Source organism: Salmo salar, chromosome ssa02 (assembly GCF_905237065.1).
Source record: "Salmo salar chromosome ssa02, Ssal_v3.1, whole genome shotgun sequence".
NCBI classification, from domain to species: domain Eukaryota; kingdom Metazoa; phylum Chordata; class Actinopteri; order Salmoniformes; family Salmonidae; genus Salmo; species Salmo salar.
The window spans coordinates 89117243-89141089 of NC_059443.1; the positions used below are offsets into that span (position 1 = coordinate 89117243).

Here is a 23847-nt window from a genome sequence, read left to right on the forward strand (position 1 = left end):
TACTGGCATGACCTAGAGAGTTACAATCTACTGTCACCTACTGGCATGACCTAGAGAGGTACAACCTACTGTAGCCTCCTGGCATGACCTAGAGAGTTACAACCGACTGTAGCCTACTGGCATGACCTACAGAGTTACAACCTACTGTAGTCTACTGGCATGACCTAGAGAGTTACAACCTACTGTAACCTACTGGCATGACCTAGAGAGTTACAACCTACTGGCATGACCTAGAGAGATACAACCTACTGGCATGACCTAGAGAGATACAACCTATTGTAACTTACTGGCATGACCTAGAGAGGTACAACCTACTGTAACTTACAGGCATGACCTAGAGAGATACAACCTACTGTAACCTACTGGCAATACCTAGAGAGTTACAACCTACTGTAACCTGCTGGCATGACCTACAGAGTTACAACCTACTGTAACCTACTGGCATGACCTACAGAATTACAACCTACTGTAGCCTACTGGCATGACCTAGAGAGTTACAACCTACTGTAGCCTACTGGCATGACCTACAGAGTTACAACCTACTGTAGCCTACTGGCATGACCTAGAGAGTTACAACCTGCTGTAGCCTACTGGCATGACCTAGAGAGATACAACCTACTGTAACTTACTGGCATGACCTAGAGTTACAACCTACTCTAGCCTACTGGCATGACCTAGAGAGATACAACCTACTGGCATGACCTAGAGAGATACAACCTACTGTATCCTACTGGCATGACCTAGAGAGTTACAACCTACTGTAGCCTACTGGCATGACCTAGAGAGTTACAACCTACTGTAACCTACTGGCATGACCTAGAGAGTAACAAACTACTGTAACCTACTGGCATGACCTAGAGAGTTACAACCTACTGTAGCCTACTGGCATGACCTAGAGAGTTACAACCTACTGTAGCCTCCTGGCATGACCTAGAGAGATACAACCTACTGTAACCTACTGGCATGACCTAGAGAGTTACAACCTACTGTAGCCTACTGGCATGACCTAGAGAGTTACAACCTACTGTAGCCTACTGGCATGACCTAGAGAGTTACAACCTACTGTAACCTACTGGCATGACCTACAGAGTTACAACCTACTGTAACCTACTGGCATGACCTACAGAGTTACAACCTACTGTCACCTACTGGCATGACCTAGAGAGTTACAACCTACTGTCACCTACTGGCATGACCTAGAGAGGTACAACCTACTGTAGCCTCCTGGCATGACCTAGAGAGTTACAACCGACTGTAGCCTACTGGCATGACCTACAGAGTTACAACCTACTGTAGTCTACTGGCATGACCTAGAGAGTTACAACCTGCTGTAGCCTACTGGCATGACCTAGAGAGATACAACCTACTGTAACTTACTGGCATGACCTAGAGTTACAACCTACTCTAGCCTACTGGCATGACCTAGAGAGATACAACCTACTGGCATTACCTAGAGAGTTACAACCGACTGTAACCTGCTGGCATGACCTACAGAATTACAACCTACTGTAGCCTACTGGCATGACCTAGACAGTTACAACCTACTGTAGGCTACTGGCATGACCTACAGAGTTACAACCGACTGTAACCTACTGGCATGACCTAGAGAGTTACAACCTACTGTAGTCTACTGGCATGACCTAGAGAGTTACAACCTACTGTAGCCTCCTGGCATGACCTAGAGAGTTACAACCTACTGTAACCTACTGGCATGACCTACAGAGTTACAACCTACTGTCACCTACTGGCATGACCTAGAGAGTTACAACCTACTGTAACCTACTGGCATGACCTAGAGAGTTACAACCTACTGTAGCCTCCTGGCATGACCTAGAGAGTTACAACCGACTGTAGCCTACTGGCATGACCTACAGAGTTACAACCTACTGTAACCTACTGGCATGACCTACAGAGTTACAACCTACTGTAACCTACTGGCATGACCTAGAGAGTTACAACCTGCTGTAGCCTACTGGCATGACCAAGAGAGATACAACCTACTGGCATGACCTAGACAGATACAACCTAATGTAGCCTACTGGCATGACCTAGAGAGGTACAACCTATTGTAACTTACTGGCATGACCCCAAGAGTTTACAACCTACTGTAACCTACTGGCATGACCCAGAGAGTTTACAACCTACTGTAACCTACTGGCATGACCTAGAGAGTTACAACCTACTGTAACCTACTGGCATGACCTAGAGAGTTAGAACCTACTGTAACCTACTGGCATGACCTAGAGAGATACAACCTACTGTAACCTACTGGCATGACCCAGAGAGTTACAACCTACTGTAGCCTCCTGGCATGACCTAGAGAGATACAACCTACTGTAACCTACTGGCATGACCTAGAGAGTTACAACCTACTGTAGCCTACTGGCATGACCTAGAGAGTTACAACCTACTGTAGCCTACTGGCATGACCTAGAGAGTTACAACCTACTGTAGCCTACTGGCATGACCTACAGAGTTACAACCTACTGTCACCTACTGGCATGACCTAGAGAGTTACAACCTACTGTAACCTACTGGCATGACCTAGAGAGTTACAACCTACTGTAGCCTCCTGGCATGACCTAGAGAGTTACAACCTACTGTAGCCTACTGGCATGACCTACAGAGTTACAACCTACTGTAGCCTACTGGCATGACCTAGAGAGTTACAACCTACTGTAGCCTACTGGCATGACCTAGAGAGTTACAATCTACTGTAACCTACTGGCATGACCTAGAGAGGTACAACCTACTGTAACTTACTGGCATGACCTAGAGAGGTACAACCTACTGTAACTTACTGGCATGACCTCAGAGTGTTTACAACCTACTGTAACCTACTGGCATGACCTAGAGAGATACAACCTACTGGCATGGCCTAGAGAGATACAACCTACTGTAACCTACTGGCAATACCTAGAGTTACAACCGACTGTAACCTGCTGGCATGACCTACAGAGTTACAACCGACTGTAACCTGCTGGCATGACCTACAGAGTTACAACCGACTGTAACCTGCTGGCATGACCTACAGAGTTACAACCGACTGTAGCCTACTGGCATGACCTAGAGTTACAACCTACTGTAGCCTACTGGCATGACCTAGAGAGATACAACCTACTGTATCCTACTGGCATGACCTAGAGAGTTACAACCTACTGTAGCCTACTGGCATGACCTAGAGAGTTACAAACTACTGTAACCTACTGGCATGACCTAGAGAGATACAACCTACTGTATCCTACTGGCATGACCTAGAGAGTTACAACCTACTGTAGCCTACTGGCATGACCTAGAGAGTTACAAACTACTGTAACCTACTGGCATGACCTAGAGAGTTACAACCTACTGTAGTCTACTGGCATGACCTAGAGAGTTACAACCTACTGTAGTCTACTGGCATGACCTAGAGAGTTACAACCTACTGTAGCCTCCTGGCATGACCTAGAGACACCTACTGTAACCTACTGGCATGACCTAGAGAGTTACAACCTACTGTAGCCTACTGGCATGACCTACAGAGTTACAACCTACTGTAACCAACTGGCATGACCTACAGAGTTACAACCTACTGTCACCTACTGGCATGACCTAGAGAGTTACAATCTACTGTCACCTACTGGCATGACCTAGAGAGGTACAACCTACTGTAGCCTCCTGGCATGACCTAGAGAGTTACAACCGACTGTAGCCTACTGGCATGACCTACAGAGTTACAACCTACTGTAGTCTACTGGCATGACCTAGAGAGTTACAACCTACTGTAACCTACTGGCATGACCTAGAGAGTTACAACCTACTGGCATGACCTAGAGAGATACAACCTACTGGCATGACCTAGAGAGATACAACCTATTGTAACTTACTGGCATGACCTAGAGAGGTACAACCTACTGTAACTTACAGGCATGACCTAGAGAGATACAACCTACTGTAACCTACTGGCAATACCTAGAGAGTTACAACCGACTGTAACCTGCTGGCATGACCTACAGAGTTACAACCGACTGTAACCTGCTGGCATGACCTACAGAATTACAACCTACTGTAGCCTACTGGCATGACCTAGAGAGTTACAACCTACTGTAGCCTACTGGCATGACCTACAGAGTTACAACCTACTGTAGCCTACTGGCATGACCTAGAGAGTTACAACCTACTGTAGCCTACTGGCATGACCTAGAGAGATACAACCTACTGTAACTTACTGGCATGACCTAGAGTTACAACCTACTCTAGCCTTCTGGCATGACCTAGAGAGATACAACCTACTGGCATGACCTAGAGAGATACAACCTACTGTATCCTACTGGCATGACCTAGAGAGTTACAACCTACTGTAGCCTACTGGCATGACCTAGAGAGTTACAACCTACTGTAACCTACTGGCATGACCTAGAGAGTAACAAACTACTGTAACCTACTGGCATGACCTAGAGAGTTACAACCTACTGTAGTCTACTGGCATGACCTAGAGAGTTACAACCTACTGTAGCCTCCTGGCATGACCTAGAGACATACAACCTACTGTAACCTACTGGCATGACCTAGAGAGTTACAACCTACTGTAGCCTACTGGCATGACCTAGAGAGTTACAACCTACTGTAGCCTACTGGCATGACCTAGAGAGTTACAACCTACTGTAACCTACTGGCATGACCTACAGAGTTACAACCTACTGTAACCTACTGGCATGACCTACAGAGTTACAACCTACTGTCACCTACTGGCATGACCTAGAGAGTTACAATCTACTGTAACCTACTGGCATGACCTAGAGAGGTACAACCTACTGTAGCCTCCTGTCATGACCTAGAGAGTTACAACCTACTGTAACCTACTGGCATGACCTACAGAGTTACAACCTACTGTAGCCTACTGGCATGACCTAGAGAGTTACAACCTACTGTAGCCTACTGGCATGACCTAGAGAGATACAACCTACTGTAACTTACTGGCATGACCTAGAGTTACAACCTACTCTAGCCTACTGGCATGACCTAGAGAGATACAACCTACTGGCATTACCTAGAGAGTTACAACCTACTGTAACCTACTGGCATGACCTACAGAATTACAACCTACTGTAGCCTACTGGCATGACCTAGAGAGTTACAACCTACTGTAGCCTACTGGCATGACCTAGAGAGTTACAACCGACTGTAACCTACTGGCATGACCTAGAGAGTTACAACCTACTGTAGTCTACTGGCATGACCTAGAGAGTTACAACCTACTGTAGCCTACTGGCATGACCTAGAGAGTTACAACCTACTGTAACCTACTGGCATGACCTACAGAGTTACAACCTACTGTCACCTACTGGCATGACCTAGAGAGTTACAACCTACTGTAACCTACTGGCATGACCTAGAGAGATACAACCTACTGTAGCCTCCTGGCATGACCTAGAGAGTTACAACCTACTGTAGCCTACTGGCATGACCTACAGAGTTACAACCTACTGTAACCTACTGGCATGACCTACAGAGTTACAACCTACTGTAGCCTACTGGCATGACCTAGAGAGTTACAACCTGCTGTAGCCTACTGGCATGACCAAGAGAGATACAACCTACTGGCATGACCTAGACAGATACAACCTAATGTAGCCTACTGGCATGACCTAGAGAGGTACAACCTATTGTAACTTACTGGCATGACCCCAAGTGTTTACAACCTACTGTAACCTACTGGCATGACCCCAAGTGTTTACAACCTACTGTAACCTACTGGCATGACCTAGAGAGTTAGAACCTACTGTAACTTACTGGCACGACCTAGAGAGTTAGAACCTACTGTAACTTACTGGCACGACCTAGAGAGAAACAACCTACTGTAACCTACTGGCATGACCCAGAGAGTTACAACCTACTGTAGCCTCCTGGCATGACCTAGAGACATACAACCTACTGTAACCTACTGGCATGACCTAGAGAGTTACAACCTACTGTAGCCTACTGGCATGACCTAGAGAGTTACAACCTACTGTAGCCTACTGGCATGACCTAGAGAGTTACAACCTACTGTAGCCTACTGGCATGACCTACAGAGTTACAACCTACTGTCACCTACTGGCATGACCTAGAGAGTTACAATCTACTGTAACCTACTGGCATGACCTAGAGAGATACAACCTACTGTAGCCTCCTGGCATGACCTAGAGAGTTACAACCGACTGTAGCCTACTGGCATGACCTACAGAGTTACAACCTACTGTAGTCTACTGGCATGACCTAGAGAGTTACAACCTGCTGTAGCCTACTGGCATGACCTAGAGAGTTACAACCTACTGTAACTTACTGGCATGACCTAGAGAGGTACAACCTACTGTAACTTACTGGCATGACCTAGAGAGGTACAACCTACTGTAACTTACTGGCATGACCCCAATTGTTTACAACCTACTGTAACCTACTGGCATGACCTAGAGAGATACAACCTACTGGCATGGCCTAGAGAGATACAACCTACTGTAACCTACTGGCATTACCTAGAGAGTTACAACCGACTGTAACCTGCTGGCATGACCTACAGAGTTACAACCGACTGTAACCTGCTGGCATGACCTACAGAGTTACAACCGACTGTAACCTGCTGGCATGACCTACAGAGTTACAACCGACTGTAGCCTACTGGCATGACCTAGAGTTACAACCTACTGTAGCCTACTGGCATGACCTAGAGAGTTACAACCTACTGTAGCCTACTGGCATGACCTAGAGAGTTACAACCTACTGTAGCCTACTGGCATGACCTAGAGAGTTACAACCTGCTGTAGCCTACTGGCATGACCTAGAGAGATACAACCTACTGTAACTTACTGGCATGACCTAGAGTTACAACCTACTCTAGCCTACTGGCATGACCTAGAGAGATACAACCTACTGGCATGACCTAGAGAGATACAACCTACTGTAACCTACTGGCATTACCTAGAGAGTTACAACCTACTGTAACCTACTGGCATGACCTACAGAGTTACAACCTACTGTAGCCTACTGGCATGACCTAGAGAGTTACAACCTACTGTAGCCTACTGGCATGACCTAGAGAGTTACAACCTACTGTAGCCTACTGGCATGACCTAGAGACATACAACCTACTGTAACCTACTGGCATGACCTAGAGAGTTACAACCTACTGTAGCCTACTGGCATGACCTAGAGAGTTACAACCTACTGTAGCCTACTGGCATGACCTAGAGAGTTACAACCTACTGTAGCCTACTGGCATGACCTAGAGAGTTACAACCTACTGTAGCCTACTGGCATGACCTAGAGAGTTACAACCTACTGTAACCTACTGGCATGACCTACAGAGTTACAACCTACTGTCACCTACTGGCATGACCTAGAGAGTTACAACCTACTGTAACCTACTGGCATGACCTAGAGAGATACAACCTACTGTAGCCTCCTGGCATGACCTAGAGAGTTACAACCTACTGTAGCCTACTGGCATGACCTACAGAGTTACAACCTACTGTAACCTACTGGCATGACCTACAGAGTTACAACCTACTGTCACCTACTGGCATGACCTAGAGAGTTACAACCTGCTGTAGCCTACTGGCATGACCAAGAGAGATACAACCTACTGGCATGACCTAGACAGATACAACCTAATGTAGCCTACTGGCATGACCTAGAGAGGTACAACCTATTGTAACTTACTGGCATGACCCCAAGTGTTTACAACCTACTGTAACCTACTGGCATGACCTAGAGAGTTACAACCTACTGTAACCTACTGGCATGACCTAGAGAGTTAGAACCTACTGTAACTTACTGGCACGACCTAGAGAGTTAGAACCTACTGTAACTTACTGGCATGACCTAGAGAGAAACAACCTACTGTAACCTACTGGCATGACCCAGAGAGTTACAACCTACTGTAGCCTCCTGGCATGACCTAGAGACATACAACCTACTGTAACCTACTGGCATGACCTAGAGAGTTACAACCTACTGTAGCCTACTGGCATGACCTAGAGAGTTACAATCTACTGTAGCCTACTGGCATGACCTAGAGAGTTACTACCTACTGTATCCTACTGGCATGACCTAGAGAGTTACAACCTACTGTAGCCTACTGGCATGACCTAGAGAGTTACAACCTACTGTAGCCTACTGGCATGACCTAGAGAGTTACAACCTACTGTAGCCTACTGGCATGACCTACAGAGTTACAACCTACTGTCACCTACTGGCATGACCTAGAGAGTTACAATCTACTGTAACCTACTGGCATGACCTAGAGAGATACAACCTACTGTAGCCTCCTGGCATGACCTAGAGAGTTACAACCGACTGTAGCCTACTGGCATGACCTACAGAGTTACAACCTACTGTAGCCTACTGGCATGACCTAGAGAGTTACAACCTGCTGTAGCCTACTGGCATGACCTAGAGAGTTACAACCTACTGTAACTTACTGGCATGACCCCAATTGTTTACAACCTACTGTAACCTACTGGCATGACCTGGAGAGATACAACCTACTGTAACCTACTGGCATGACCTAGAGAGATACAACCTACTGGCATGGCCTAGAGAGATACAACCTACTGTAACCTACTGGCATTACCTAGAGAGTTACAACCTACTGTAACCTACTGGCATGACCTACAGAGTTACAACCTACTGTAACCTACTGGCATGACCTACAGAGTTACAACCTACTGTAGCCTCCTGGCATGACCTACAGAGTTACAACCGACTGTAGCCTACTGGCATGACCTACAGAGTTACAACCGACTGTAGCCTACTGGCATGACCTAGAGAGTTACAACCTACTGTAGCCTACTGGCATGACCTAGAGAGTTACAACCTACTGTAGCCTACTGGCATGACCTAGAGAGTTACAACCTACTGTAGCCTACTGGCATGACCTAGAGAGTTACAACCTACTGTAGCCTACTGGCATGACCTAGAGAGTTACAACCTACTGTAACCTACTGGCATGACCTAGAGAGTTACAACCTACTGTAACCTACTGGCATGACCTAGAGAGATACAACCTACTGGCATGACCTAGAGAGATACAACCTACTGTAACCTACTGGCATTACCTAGAGAGTTACAACCGACTGTAACCTGCTGGCATGACCTACAGAGTTACAACCTACTGTAACCTACTGGCATGACCTAGAGAGTTACAACCTACTGTAGCCTACTGGCATGACCTAGAGAGTTACAACCTACTGTAACCTACTGGCATGACCTAGAGAGTTACAACCTACTGTAGCCTACTGGCATGACCTAGAGAGTTACAACCTACTGTAGCCTCCTGGCATGACCTAGAGACTTACAACCTACTGTAGCCTCCTGGCATGACCTAGAGACATACAACCTACTGTAACCTACTGGCATGACCTAGAGAGTTACAACCTACTGTAGCCTACTGGCATGACCTAGAGAATTACAATCTACTGTAGCCTACTGGCATGACCTAGAGAGTTACAACCTACTGTAGCCTACTGGCATGACCTAGAGAGTTACAACCTACTGTAGCCTACTGGCATGACCTAGAGAGTTACAACCTACTGTAACCTACTGGCATGACCTACAGAGTTACAACCTACTGTCACCTACTGGCATGACCTAGAGAGTTACAACCTACTGTAACCTACTGGCATGACCTAGAGAGATACAACCTACTGGCATGACCTAGACAGTTACAACCTAATGTAGCCTACTGGCATGACCTAGAGAGTTACAACCTACTGTAACCTACTGGCATGACCCCAGAGAGTTTACAACCTACTGTAACCTACTGGCATGACCTAGAGAGTTACAACCTACTGTAACCTACTGGCATGACCTAGAGAGTTACAACCTACTGTAGCCTACTGGCATGACCTAGAGAGATACAACCTACTGTAACCTACTGGCATGACCCAGAGAGTTACAACCTACTGTAGCCTCCTGGCATGACTTAGAGACATACAACCTACTGTAGCCTACTGGCATGACCTAGAGAGGTACAACCTATTGTAACTTACTGGCATGACCCCAAGTGTTTACAACCTACTGTAACCTACTGGCATGACCTAGAGAGTTACAACCTACTGTAACCTACTGGCATGACCTAGAGAGTTAGAACCTACTGTAACTTACTGGCACGACCTAGAGAGAAACAACCTACTGTAACCTACTGGCATGACCCAGAGAGTTACAACCTACTGTAGCCTCCTGGCATGACCTAGAGACATACAACCTACTGTAACCTACTGGCATGACCTAGAGAGTTACAACCTACTGTAGCCTACTGGCATGACCTAGAGAGTTACAATCTACTGTAGCCTACTGGCATGACCTAGAGAGTTACTACCTACTGCATCCTACTGGCATGACCTAGAGAGTTACAACCTACTGTAGCCTACTGGCATGACCTACAGAGTTACAACCTACTGTCACCTACTGGCATGACCTAGAGAGTTACAACCTACTGTCACCTACTGGCATGACCTAGAGAGTTACAATCTACTGTAACCTACTGGCATGACCTAGAGAGATACAACCTACTGTAGCCTCCTGGCATGACCTAGAGAGTTACAACCGACTGTAGCCTACTGGCATGACCTACAGAGTTACAACCTACTGTAGTCTACTGGCATGACCTAGAGAGTTACAACCTGCTGTAGCCTACTGGCATGACCTAGAGAGTTACAACCTACTGTAACTTACTGGCATGACCTAGAGAGGTACAACCTACTGTAACTTACTGGCATGACCCCAATTGTTTACAACCTACTGTAACCTACTGGCATGACCTAGAGAGGTACAACCTACTGTAACTTACTGGCATGACCTAGAGTTACAACCTACTCTAGCCTACTGGCATGACCTAGAGAGATACAACCTACTGGCATGACCTAGAGAGATACAACCTACTGGCATGACCTAGAGAGATACAACCTACTGTATCCTACTGGCATGACCTAGAGAGTTACAACCTACTGTAGTCTACTGGCATGACCTAGAGAGTTACAACCTACTGTAGCCTCCTGGCATGACCTAGAGACATACAACCTACTGTAGCCTACTGGCATGACCTAGAGAGTTACAACCTACTGTAGCCTACTGGCATGACCTAGAGAGTTACAATCTACTGTAGCCTACTGGCATGACCTAGAGAGTTACAACCTACTGTAGCCTACTGGCATGACCTAGAGAGATACAACCTACTGTAACTTACTGGCATGACCTAGAGTTACAACCTACTGGCATGACCTAGAGAGATACAACCTATTGTAACTTACTGGCATGACCTAGAGAGATACAACCTACTGTAACCTACTGGCATGACCTAGAGAGGTACAACCTACTGTAACTTACTGGCATGACCTAGAGTTACAACCTACTCTAGCCTACTGGCATGACCTAGAGAGATACAACCTACTGGCATGACCTAGAGAGATACAACCTACTGTATCCTACTGGCATGACCTAGAGAGTTACAACCTACTGTAGTCTACTGGCATGACCTAGAGAGTTACAACCTACTGTAGCCTCCTGGCATGACCTAGAGACATACAACCTACTGTAACCTACTGGCATGACCTAGAGAGTTACAACCTACTGTAGCCTACTGGCATGACCTAGAGAGTTACAACCTACTGTAGCCTACTGGCATGACCTAGAGAGTTACAACCTGCTGTAGCCTACTGGCATGACCTAGAGAGATACAACCTACTGTAACTTACTGGCATGACCTAGAGTTACAACCTACTCTAGCCTACTGGCATGACCTAGAGAGATACAACCTACTGGCATGACCTAGAGAGATACAACCTATTGTAACTTACTGGCATGACCTAGAGAGATACAACCTACTGTAACCTACTGGCATGACCTAGAGAGGTACAACCTACTGTAACTTACTGGCATGACCTAGAGAGATACAACCTACTGTAACCTACTGGCATGACCTAGAGAGATACAACCTACTGGCATGACCTAGAGAGATACAACCTACTGGCATGACCTAGAGAGATACAACCTACTGGCATGACCTAGAGAGATACAACCTACTGGCATTACCTAGAGAGTTACAACCTACTGTAACCTACTGGCATTACCTAGAGAGTTACAACCGACTGTAACCTGCTGGCATGACCTACAGAATTACAACCTACTGTAGCCTACTGGCATGACCTAGAGAGTTACAACCTACTGTAGCCTACTGGCATGACCTACAGAGTTACAACCGACTGTAACCTACTGGCATGACCTAGAGAGTTACAACCTACTGTAGTCTACTGGCATGACCTAGAGAGTTACAACCTACTGTAGCCTCCTGGCATGACCTAGAGACATACAACCTACTGTAACCTACTGGCATGACCTAGAGTTACAACCTACTGTAGCCTACTGGCATGACCTAGAGAGTTACAATCTACTGTAGCCTACTGGCATGACCTAGAGAGTTACAACCTACTGTAGCCTACTGGCATGACCTAGAGAGTTACAACCTACTGTAGCCTACTGGCATGACCTAGAGAGTTACAACCTACTGTAACCTACTGGCATGACCTACAGAGTTACAACCTACTGTCACCTACTGGCATGACCTAGAGAGTTACAACCTACTGTAGCCTACTGGCATGACCTAGAGAGTTACAACCTACTGTAGCCTCCTGGCATGACCTAGAGAGTTACAACCGACTGTAGCCTACTGGCATGACCTACAGAGTTACAACCTACTGTAGTCTACTGGCATGACCTAGAGAGTTACAACCTACTGTCACCTACTGGCATGACCTAGAGAGTTACAACCTACTGTCACCTACTGGCATGACCTAGAGAGTTACAACCTACTGTAACCTACTGGCATGACCTAGAGAGATACAACCTACTGTAGCCTCCTGGCATGACCTAGAGAGTTACAACCGACTGTAGCCTACTGGCATGACCTAGAGAGTTACAACCTACTGTAACCTACTGGCATGACCTACAGAGTTACAACCTACTGTCACCTACTGGCATGACCTAGAGAGTTACAACCTGCTGTAGCCTACTGGCATGACCAAGAGAGATACAACCTACTGGCATGACCTAGACAGATACAACCTAATGTAGCCTACTGGCATGACCTAGAGAGGTACAACCTATTGTAACTTACTGGCATGACCCCAAGTGTTTACAACCTACTGTAACCTACTGGCATGACCTAGAGAGTTACAACCTACTGTAACCTACTGGCACGACCTAGAGAGTTAGAACCTACTGTAACTTACTGGCACGACCTAGAGAGTTAGAACCTACTGTAACTTACTGGCACGACCTAGAGAGAAACAACCTACTGTAACCTACTGGCATGACCCAGAGAGTTACAACCTACTGTAGCCTCCTGGCATGACCTAGAGAGATACAACCTACTGTAGCCTACTGGCATGACCTAGAGAGTTACAACCTACTGTAGCCTACTGGCATGACCTAGAGAGTTACAACCTACTGTAGCCTACTGGCATGACCTAGAGAGTTACAACCTACTGTAACCTACTGGCATGACCTAGAGAGTTACAACCTACTGTAGCCTACTGGCATGACCTAGAGAGTTACAACCTACTGTAGCCTACTGGCATGACCTAGAGAGTTACAACCTGCTGTAGCCTACTGGCATGACCTAGAGAGTTACAACCTACTGTAACTTACTGGCATGACCTAGAGAGTTACAACCTACTGTAACCTACTGGCATGACCTAGAGAGATACAACCTACTGTAACCTACTGGCATGACCTAGAGAGATACAACCTACTGGCATGGCCTAGAGAGATACAACCTACTGTAACCTACTGGCATTACCTAGAGAGTTACAACCGACTGTAACCTGCTGGCATGACCTACAGAATTACAACCTACTGTAGCCTACTGGCATGACCTACAGAGTTACAACCTACTGTAGCCTACTGGCATGACCTAGAGAGTTACAACCTACTGTAACCTACTGGCATGACCTACAGAGTTACAACCTACTGTAACCAACTGGCATGACCTACAGAGTTACAACCTACTGTCACCTACTGGCATGACCTAGAGAGTTACAATCTACTGTAACCTACTGGCATGACCTAGAGAGGTACAACCTACTGTAGCCTCCTGGCATGACCTAGAGAGTTACAACCGACTGTAGCCTACTGGCATGACCTAGAGAGATACAACCTACTGTAACCTACTGGCATGACCTAGAGAGATACAACCTACTGTAACTTACTGGCATGACCTAGAGAGGTACAACCTACTGTAACTTACTGGCATGACCTAGAGAGATACAACCTACTGTAACCTACTGGCATGACCTAGAGAGATACAACCTACTGGCATGACCTAGAGAGATACAACCTACTGGCATGACCTAGAGAGATACAACCTACTGGCATGACCTAGAGAGATACAACCTACTGGCATGACCTAGAGAGATACAACCTACTGGCATGACCTAGAGAGATACAACCTACTGGCATTACCTAGAGAGTTACAACCTACTGTAACCTGCTGGCATGACCTACAGAATTACAACCTACTGTAGCCTACTGGCATGACCTAGAGAGTTACAACCTACTGTAGCCTACTGGCATGACCTACAGAGTTACAACCGACTGTAACCTACTGGCATGACCTAGAGAGTTACAACCTACTGTAGCCTACTGGCATGACCTAGAGAGTTACAACCTACTGTAGCCTCCTGGCATGACCTAGAGAGATACAACCTACTGTAACCTACTGGCATGACCTAGAGAGTTACAACCTACTGTAGCCTACTGGCATGACCTAGAGAGTTACAACCTACTGTAGCCTACTGGCATGACCTAGAGAGTTACAACCTACTGTAGCCTACTGGCATGACCTAGAGAGTTACAACCTACTGTAACCTACTGGCATGACCTACAGAGTTACAACCTACTGTCACCTACTGGCATGACCTAGAGAGTTACAACCTACTGTAACCTACTGGCATGACCTAGAGAGTTACAACCTACTGTAGCCTCCTGGCATGACCTAGAGAGTTACAACCGACTGTAGCCTACTGGCATGACCTACAGAGTTACAACCTACTGTAGCCTACTGGCATGACCTAGAGAGTTACAACCTACTGTAACCTACTGGCATGACCTAGAGAGTTACAACCTACTGTCACCTACTGGCATGACCTAGAGAGTTACAACCTACTGTAACCTACTGGCATGACCTAGAGAGATACAACCTACTGTAGCCTCCTGGCATGACCTAGAGAGTTACAACCGACTGTAGCCTACTGGCATGACCTACAGAGTTACAACCTACTGTAGTCTACTGGCATGACCTAGAGAGTTACAACCTACTGTAACCTACTGGCATGACCTAGAGAGTTACAACCTACTGTCACCTACTGGCATGACCTAGAGAGTTACAACCTGCTGTAGCCTACTGGCATGACCTAGAGAGATACAACCTACTGGCATGACCTAGAGAGATACAACCTACTGTAGCCTACTGGCATGACCTAGAGAGTTACAACCTAATGTAGCTTACTGGCATGACCCAAGTGTTTACAACCTACTGTAGCCTACTGGCATGACCTAGAGAGTTACAACCTACTGTAACCTACTGGCATGACCTAGAGAGTTACAACCTACTGTAACCTACTGGCATGACCTAGAGAGTTACAACCTACTGTAACCTACTGGCATGACCTAGAGAGATACAACCTACTGTAACCTACTGGCATGACCCAGAGAGTTACAACCTACTGTAGCCTCCTGGCATGACCTAGAGACATACAACCTACTGTAACCTACTGGCATGACCTACAGAGTTACAACCTACTGTAGTCTACTGGCATGACCTAGAGAGTTACAACCTACTGTAACCTACTGGCATGACCTACAGAGTTACAACCTACTGTCACCTACTGGCATGACCTAGAGAGTTACAACCTGCTGTAGCCTACTGGCATGACCTAGAGAGATACAACCTACTGCTGCATGACCTAGAGAGATACAACCTACTGTAGCCTACTGGCATGACCTAGAGAGTTACAACCTACTGTAGCCTACTGGCATGACCCCAGAGTGTTTACAACCTACTGTAACCTACTGGCATGACCTAGAGAGTTACAACCTACTGTAACCTACTGGCATGACCTAGAGAGTTACAACCTACTGTAACTTACTGGCATGACCTAGAGAGTTACAACCTACTGTAACCTACTGGCATGACCTAGAGAGTTACAACCTACTGTAACCTACTGGCATGACCCAGAGAGTTACAACCTACTGTAGCCTCCTGGCATGACCTAGAGACATACAACCTACTGTAGCCTACTGGCATGACCTAGAGAGTTACAACCTACTGTAGCCTACTGGCATGACCTAGAGAGTTACAATCTACTGTAGCCTACTGGCATGACCTAGAGAGTTACTACCTACTGTATCCTACTGGCATGACCTAGAGAGTTACAACCTACTGTAGCCTACTGGCATGACCTAGAGAGTTACAACCTACTGTAGCCTACTGGCATGACCTAGAGAGTTACAACCTACTGTAGCCTACTGGCATGACCTACAGAGTTACAACCTACTGTAGCCTACTGGCATGACCTAGAGAGTTACAACCTGCTGTAGCCTACTGGCATGACCTAGAGAGATACAACCTACTGTAACTTACTGGCATGACCTAGAGAGATACAACCTACTGGCATGACCTAGAGAGATACAACCTACTGTATCCTACTGGCATGACCTAGAGAGTTACAACCTACTGTAGCCTACTGGCATGACCTAGAGAGTAACAAACTACTGTAACCTACTGGCATGACCTTGAGAGTTACAACCACTGGTATGCATGCATTTCTATGTGTAGAGAACTGTTTCTTGATGTATAGGCTATTGTACAACACACAGAGATATTTTACTTTATTCAGGACATTTAGAATGACAACACATTACAGAGTAGCCTAGTGGGATTATTCACAAAATTATCAGGTTATGAAATGTCATGACAGACATTTTAGTTTCCTTGTTTCACCTGAAATATTAAATATATAGTCCTAGGTCTATGTTATTGTTAGGTGAAGTTATGGACCAACACTTAGTGTACAAACCCTCATTGTCAGGCTGATGGCAAAGCTAGCCAAATAACATTTTACTGGTAGAAATGTTTTTTTAAGTATAAAGCAGTTGATTTGCAACAATAAAACAAACCTTTTATTAAGCAGGACATTCAAACGAGCCTTACAATTATAATCCAAAATAGTGTGAATTGCACTCATAAGCAACCTGTAAATGCATTCAGCCTATGAGAACTCCCCTGAGTTTTCCCCCACGGTGGTGAATTAGTGAATAGACACAGAGCTTAATGTGAGTTTCCTTAAGAAGCACTCCTGATCTTGCGCTGTAATATTCAGAATATATTGTGGAAAACGAAAATCTTAGCTCACCATTTTTGTTCCAGGCAGATATTTCTACATCCATAACTAGTGGTTTCCTCATTACCAGATATACTACATCCATAACTAGTGGTTTCCTCATTACCAGATATACTACATCCATAACTAGTGGTTTCCTCATTACCAGATATACTACATCCATAACTAGTGGTTTCCTCATTACCAGATATACTACAGCCATAACTAGTGGTTTCCTCATTACCAGATATACTACATCCATAACTATCGGTTTCCTCATTAGAATGGAGGAGTTTCTACAACCAAATTGCGTGTGCATCGCTGCAATTTTAGCAAACACAGAAAGGGGCCTATAGGTCTTGACTCTCTTAAGATAGTCTTGTCAAATTATTTAACAGATGTCAATTGTTGTACAACTTCATGGGTACTCTCTGGTCATCCCTTTTTTTACCTCAAATAAACAATGGATTTCTGCTGTTGTGGGCATTTAACCATCTGTATGACTTTGTTGTTCACACAGGAGAGAGACAGGACTATCGTGGATCCTCTGGGGAGCCTCAACAACATCATGATGCTGAAGAGGCAGAGAAGAGTCCCTCCAGATCAGAACTCCTCAAGAAACACCTGCAGAGACCCACAGGGAAGAAATCTCACTGCTGCTCTGACAGTGGGAAAATATTAAACTCCTCAGTAAAACTTGAAGTACATCAAAGAATTCACACTAAAGAGAAACCTTTTGGCTGTACTCAATGTGGGAAGAGTTTTGTTCGTTCTAACTGTCTGAAGAGACACCAGATAACACACACAGGAGAGAAAGCTTTTAGCTGTAATCAATGTGGAAGGAGTTATACCCTGTCAGGTAGCCTGATAGCACATCAGAGAACACACACAGGAGAGAAACCTTTTAGCTGTACTCAATGTGGGAAGAGTTTTTTTCGTTCTAGCTGTCTGAAGAGACACCAGAAAACACACACAGGAGAGAAACCTTTTAGCTGTAATCAATGTGGAAAGAGTTTTACTGAGTCAAGAAGCCTGATATCACATCAGAGAACACACACAAGAGAGAAACCATATAGCTGTACTCTATGTAGGAAGAGTTTTGTTCTTTCTAGCAGTCTGAAGGTACACCATGGAACACACACAGGAGAGAAATCTTTTAGCTGTGATCAATGTGGGAAGGGGTTTGTTAGTTCTTGTGGTCTGAAGGTACACCATAGAACACACAGGAGAGAAACCTCATAGCTGTTATCAATGTGGGAATAGATACTCTGATAAACAATCTCTGATCAAACATCAGAAAATACATGGAGTTGTTTCATGATATCAATGAAATAATGTACAATGTAGAATGTTTTAACATTGTAGTAGGAGAATTTTAATGATGTCACAATGTAGAACCCTAAACGATTGTCCCCTGTTCTATTGATTTCAACATGATATGGATATTAGCCTCAGGGGGAAAATCCAGGTTCTGAAATGAAAGAGTACTATTTGAGATTTAACAAAGTGATTAACAAAAAAAGAGTTGTTACACTTACCACGTTGGCGACCCACTGGAATCAAAATGCAACTCTTCAAAATGTAGCTAGCTGTTTTCTACAAATTGTCCTCTAACAAGTGATGTACACATTATTCCCAGATTCCGTGTGGTTTTTGAGCTGTTAGTTTTAACAGGACTTGCAACCTCATCTCCCTCCTCTCGCACAATTGATTTCAACATGATATCGATGAGTTATGACAAATAAGTGTTGTGTTCCTTTGTTTAGCGACCCCTAAATTGAAATGCATCACTCCAAAATGTAGCTGACTGTCTTCTGCAGGTTGTCCTCTAACCAGTGAGGTAAAATATATCTCCCATTTCCATGTGTTTTTTTAGTTGTGCTAGTTTCAACAGCATGTACAACCTGATTTAACCCCTAATGGATATCAGTGATTTATTGCTGCTTGTGCAGTTTTATAAAGGTGCTTGTTTAAAAAAAATCCAAGTAATATGATTATTGTGGCAGATGTTTGTGTATATAACACATTTTAGGTTTACGTTTTCAATATATCACAAACTGTTTTTGCATATTGGTTATTGATTTGGAAACGTTAAAACTGTGTTTTGACATTGGGGATATCCCACCTTGCAAAATGTCACTGAAAAGACTTTGGAAATAAGACTATGCAACCAAATATTTCATATTTACATTTCATGTAAGATTTAGTAATGATTATTTTTAATGCAACCAACTGACCATTTTTGGTACAATTATATTGACATTGTTGCCCTGCTTTTAGAATATCAGGGTTCATTCTCAGATGTGCCAACCCAAATGTACTCGAGCATGACATTGGGGACTGGTCCCCGATCCAACAACATGCCTATCTAGTGAACCCTGAAAAGAGAGAGAAGCTCTGCAGTGAGGTGGAAAGTTACTATGGATATTGCAGGAGTTTCCTTTTGAAATCAGACATGTCCGTGGTAAGGACAACTTGGTTGCTGATTGGCTCAAGGGTGGGCAGTCAAAAATATTTGTGTTTTGCGTTTAGCCAGTGCGTTGCCATGGATCACAATTTATTTTGACTGCACGTTTTTCTGTATTGGAGATGAGATTAGTTTGGGCTCGTTCCAAGGGGATGAGAGTTCTAGAAGCTAGTGAGTTTTAGGATTCTATAGTAAGTGAACCAAGGTGGGGGATTCTATAGAAAGAAAAAGGTGAAAAAAATACTATTGTATATTATTATTATTTAGAAGTACATGTTTTTTCTTGTTTTTAATTGTTGACATCCAGTAGACACCATATTTATATTGGTGAAGGTGAAGCATTGTAGTTGATTATAATGTGAAATGGAAGTTGTTTTCTGTTGGTGGTGAGCAAACTTGTCCAACAAAAATATAGGATATATTTGTTGTCTTAAAGGGGAAGGTGTTACAGGCTTTGGTTTTTCCATTCATGTTTTGAGGTTGGACTTTGGTACGTATAGCTCTTTGGACGCACTGATTGGTGTCACCTCGTTAGTCAGTATGTGTTACACCTGTGCTGGCTTGTCCATCTCGTTATGGTTGAATATTGCATCCAATTGTTAATATTTTAATCAATGGATTTTCCTTGGAATGTCTTTCAGTTGTGTAGTAAATATCAGTTTATTTTCATTTTTTTCCCTGTGAAGCCATTGCGTTGCATCCATGTCTGAAAAGTGCTGTATAAATAAAGCTTGATTTGATTTGAACATATTGCAAAACAAAGGAACCCAATGATTGACAATCAACAGACTTCATTATTTTTTTATTTTATTTAACCTTTATTTAATTAGGCAAGTCGGTTAACCTCTAGAGGACCCCTTCCCGCTCTGATCCCGCTAACGGGATTTATTGACAAGATACCATGGCGGGAAATTCAAAACTGCAAGAATCTAATAATTTCAATTTCTCAAACAATCAACTATTTTTCACCATTTGAAAGATAAACATCTCCTAAATCCAACCACATTGTCCGATTTCAAAGAGGCTTTACGGCGAAAGCATAAAGTTAGGTTATGTTAGGAGAGTACATTGAAAATAGCTGTGTGTAATGTTTTGTCAATTCAAAGACAGGCGTCACCAAAAGCAGAAAACCAGCTAAAATTATGCACTAACCTTTGACAATCTTCATCAGATGACACTCCTAGGACATTATGTTATACAATACATGCATTTTTTGTTCCATCAAGTTCATATTTATATCCAAAAACAGCATTTTACAGTGGCGGTGAAATTCAGATTATTTTTTTTCTTCCCTCAAATGCTTCCTGTGATCAGCGTTACAATTTACAAAATTACTATTCGAAAACATTAGTAAATTGTAATATTGTCATTCAAAGAATTATAGATTAACATCTCGTAAATGCTACTGCATTGCCAGATTTCAAAATAACTTTACTGGGAAATCACACTTTGCAATAAACGGGGTGCTATGCTAAGAACAATAGGCTAGGATATACAGGTTAGCACCATCTTGGAACCATCTAATATCAATAATACTATTGTAAATAATCCCTTACCTTTGATTATCTTCATCAGAAGGCACTTCCAGGAATCCCATGTCCACAACAAATGTGGTTTCTTTCGACAAAGTTCATAATTTATGTCCAAATAACTCCAAGTTGTTCCATGTTGTTAGCGCGTTCAGTAGGCTCCTCAAAATGTAGGGGGGGAAAAGTCACGATGAAAAGTAAAAAAAAAAATCTATTTACGTTCGTTCAAACATGTCAAACGTTGTTTAGCATCAATCTTTAGGGCCATTTTTAACGTGAAACATCAGTAATATTTCAACCCGACCTCTCCTGTGTTTTGAAAAATGTCCTGCCTCACATGTGCGCGCAATAATGAAGTGACGACATCCCAGGGACGTCAACTTCCCTTCCTTGTCATCCGGTCTCTGTTCATCATAGACGCTTCAAACAACTTTATAAAGATCGTTGACATCTAGTGGAAGCCGTAGGAAGTGCAAAATTAATCCTTTATCACTGTGTGATCTAATAGCAATGACTCGAAAATAGTACAGCCACAAAATTCTCATTTCCTGCTTGTATTCTCAGGTTTTTGCCTGCCATATGAGTTTTGTTATACTTACAGACACCATTCAAACAGTTTTAGAAAATTCAGAGTGTTTTCTATCCAAATCTGTTAATAATATGCATTTCCTAGCTTCTGAGTTGGTGTAGGAGGCAGTTAAAAATGGGCACATATTTTTTTCAAAATTCTCAATACTGCCCCCTAGCCCCAACAGAACAAATTCTTATTTACAATGATTGCCTACCAGGGAACAGTGGGTTAACTGCCTTGTTCAGGGGCAGAACAACATATACTGCTAAAAAAAACAAAGGGAACACTAAAATAACACATCCTAGATCTGAATGAATGAAATAATCTTATCAAATACTTTTTTCTTTACATAGTTGAATGTGCTGACAACAAAATCACACAAAAATAATCAATGGAAATCCAATTTATCAACCCATGGAGGTCTGGATTTGGAGTCACACTCAAAATTAAAGAGGAAAACCACACTACAGGCTGATCCAACTTTGATGTAATGTTCTTAAAACAAGTCAAAATGAGGCTCAGTAGTGTGTGTGTGGCCTCCACGTGCCTGTATGACCTCCCTACAACGCCTGGGCATACTCCTGATGAGGTGGCGGATGGTCTCCTGCGGGATCTCCTCCCAGACCTGGACTAAAGCATCCGCCAACTCCTGGACAGTCTGTGGTGCAACGTGGTGTTGGTGGATGGAGCGAGACATGATGTCCCAGATGTGCTCAATTGGATTCAGGTCTGGGGAACGGGCGGGCCAGTCCATAGCATCAATGCCTTCCTCTTGCAGGAACTGCTGACACACTCCAGCCACATGAGGTCTAGCATTGTCTTGCATTAGGAGGAACCCAGGGCCAACCGCACCAGCATATGGTCTCACAAGGGGTCTGAGGATCTCATCTCGGTACCTAATGGCAGTCAGGCTACCTCTGGCGAGCACATGGGGTGGTGTGTGGCCCCCCAAAGAAATGCCACCCCACACCATGACTGACCCACCGCCAAACCGGTCATCCTGGAGGATGTTGCAGGCAGCAGAACGTTCTCCACGGCGTCTCCAGACTCTGTCACGTCTGTCACGTGCTCAGTGTGAACCTGCTTTCATCTGTGAAGAGCACAGGGCGCCAGTGGCGAATTTGCCAATCTTGGTGTTCTCTGGCAAATGCCAAAAGTCCTGCACGGTGTTGGGCTGTAAGCACAACCCCCACCTGTGGACGTCGGGCCCTCATACCACCCTCATGGAGTCTGTTTCTGACCGTTTGAGCAGACACATGCACATGTGGCCTGCTGGAGGTCATTTTACAGGGCTCTGGCAGTGCTCCTCCTGCTCCTCCTTGCACAAAGGCGGAGGTAGCGGTCTTGCTGCTGGGTTGTTGCCCTCCTACGGCCTCCTCCACGTCTCCTGATGTACTGGCCTGTCTCCTGGTAGCGCCTCCATGCTCTGGACACTACGCTGACAGACACAGCAAACCTTCTTGCCACAGATCGCATTGATGTGCCATCCTGGATGAGCTGCACTACCTGAGCCACTTGTGTGGGTTGTAGACTCCGTCTCATGCTACCACTAGAGTGAAAGCACCGCCAGCATTCAAAAGTGACCAAAACATCAGCCAGGAAGCATAGGAACTGAGAAGTGGTCTGTGGTCCCCACCTGCAGAACCATTCCTTTATTGGGGGTGTCTTGCTAATTGCCTATAATTTCCACCTGTTGTCTATTCCATTTGCACAACAGCATGTGAAATGTATTGTCAATCAGTGTTGCTTCCTAAGTGGACAGTTTGATTTCACAGAAGTGTGATTGACTTGGAGTTACATTGTGTTGTTTAAGTGTTCCCTTTATTTTTTTGAGCAGTATAGTATATTCTAGAATTCATCCATGATGTCATGTATTTTGTATCTGTA

The 23847-nt window shown here is 44.4% G+C and overlaps 1 protein-coding gene across 1 annotated transcript in view; it reads left to right on the forward strand.

Annotated features, from left to right (window-relative positions):
* Positions 1-19297, forward strand: part of LOC123732713 (oocyte zinc finger protein XlCOF19-like) — a 66947-nt gene extending 47650 nt beyond the window's left edge. The window contains exon 2 of the mRNA XM_045711971.1: positions 17914-19297. Within this exon, the coding sequence (XP_045567927.1) occupies positions 17914-18635 (722 nt within the window). The 3' untranslated portion in view covers positions 18636-19297. The remainder of the gene's footprint in view (positions 1-17913) is intronic.
* The last annotated feature ends 4550 nt before the right edge of the window (positions 19298-23847 follow it).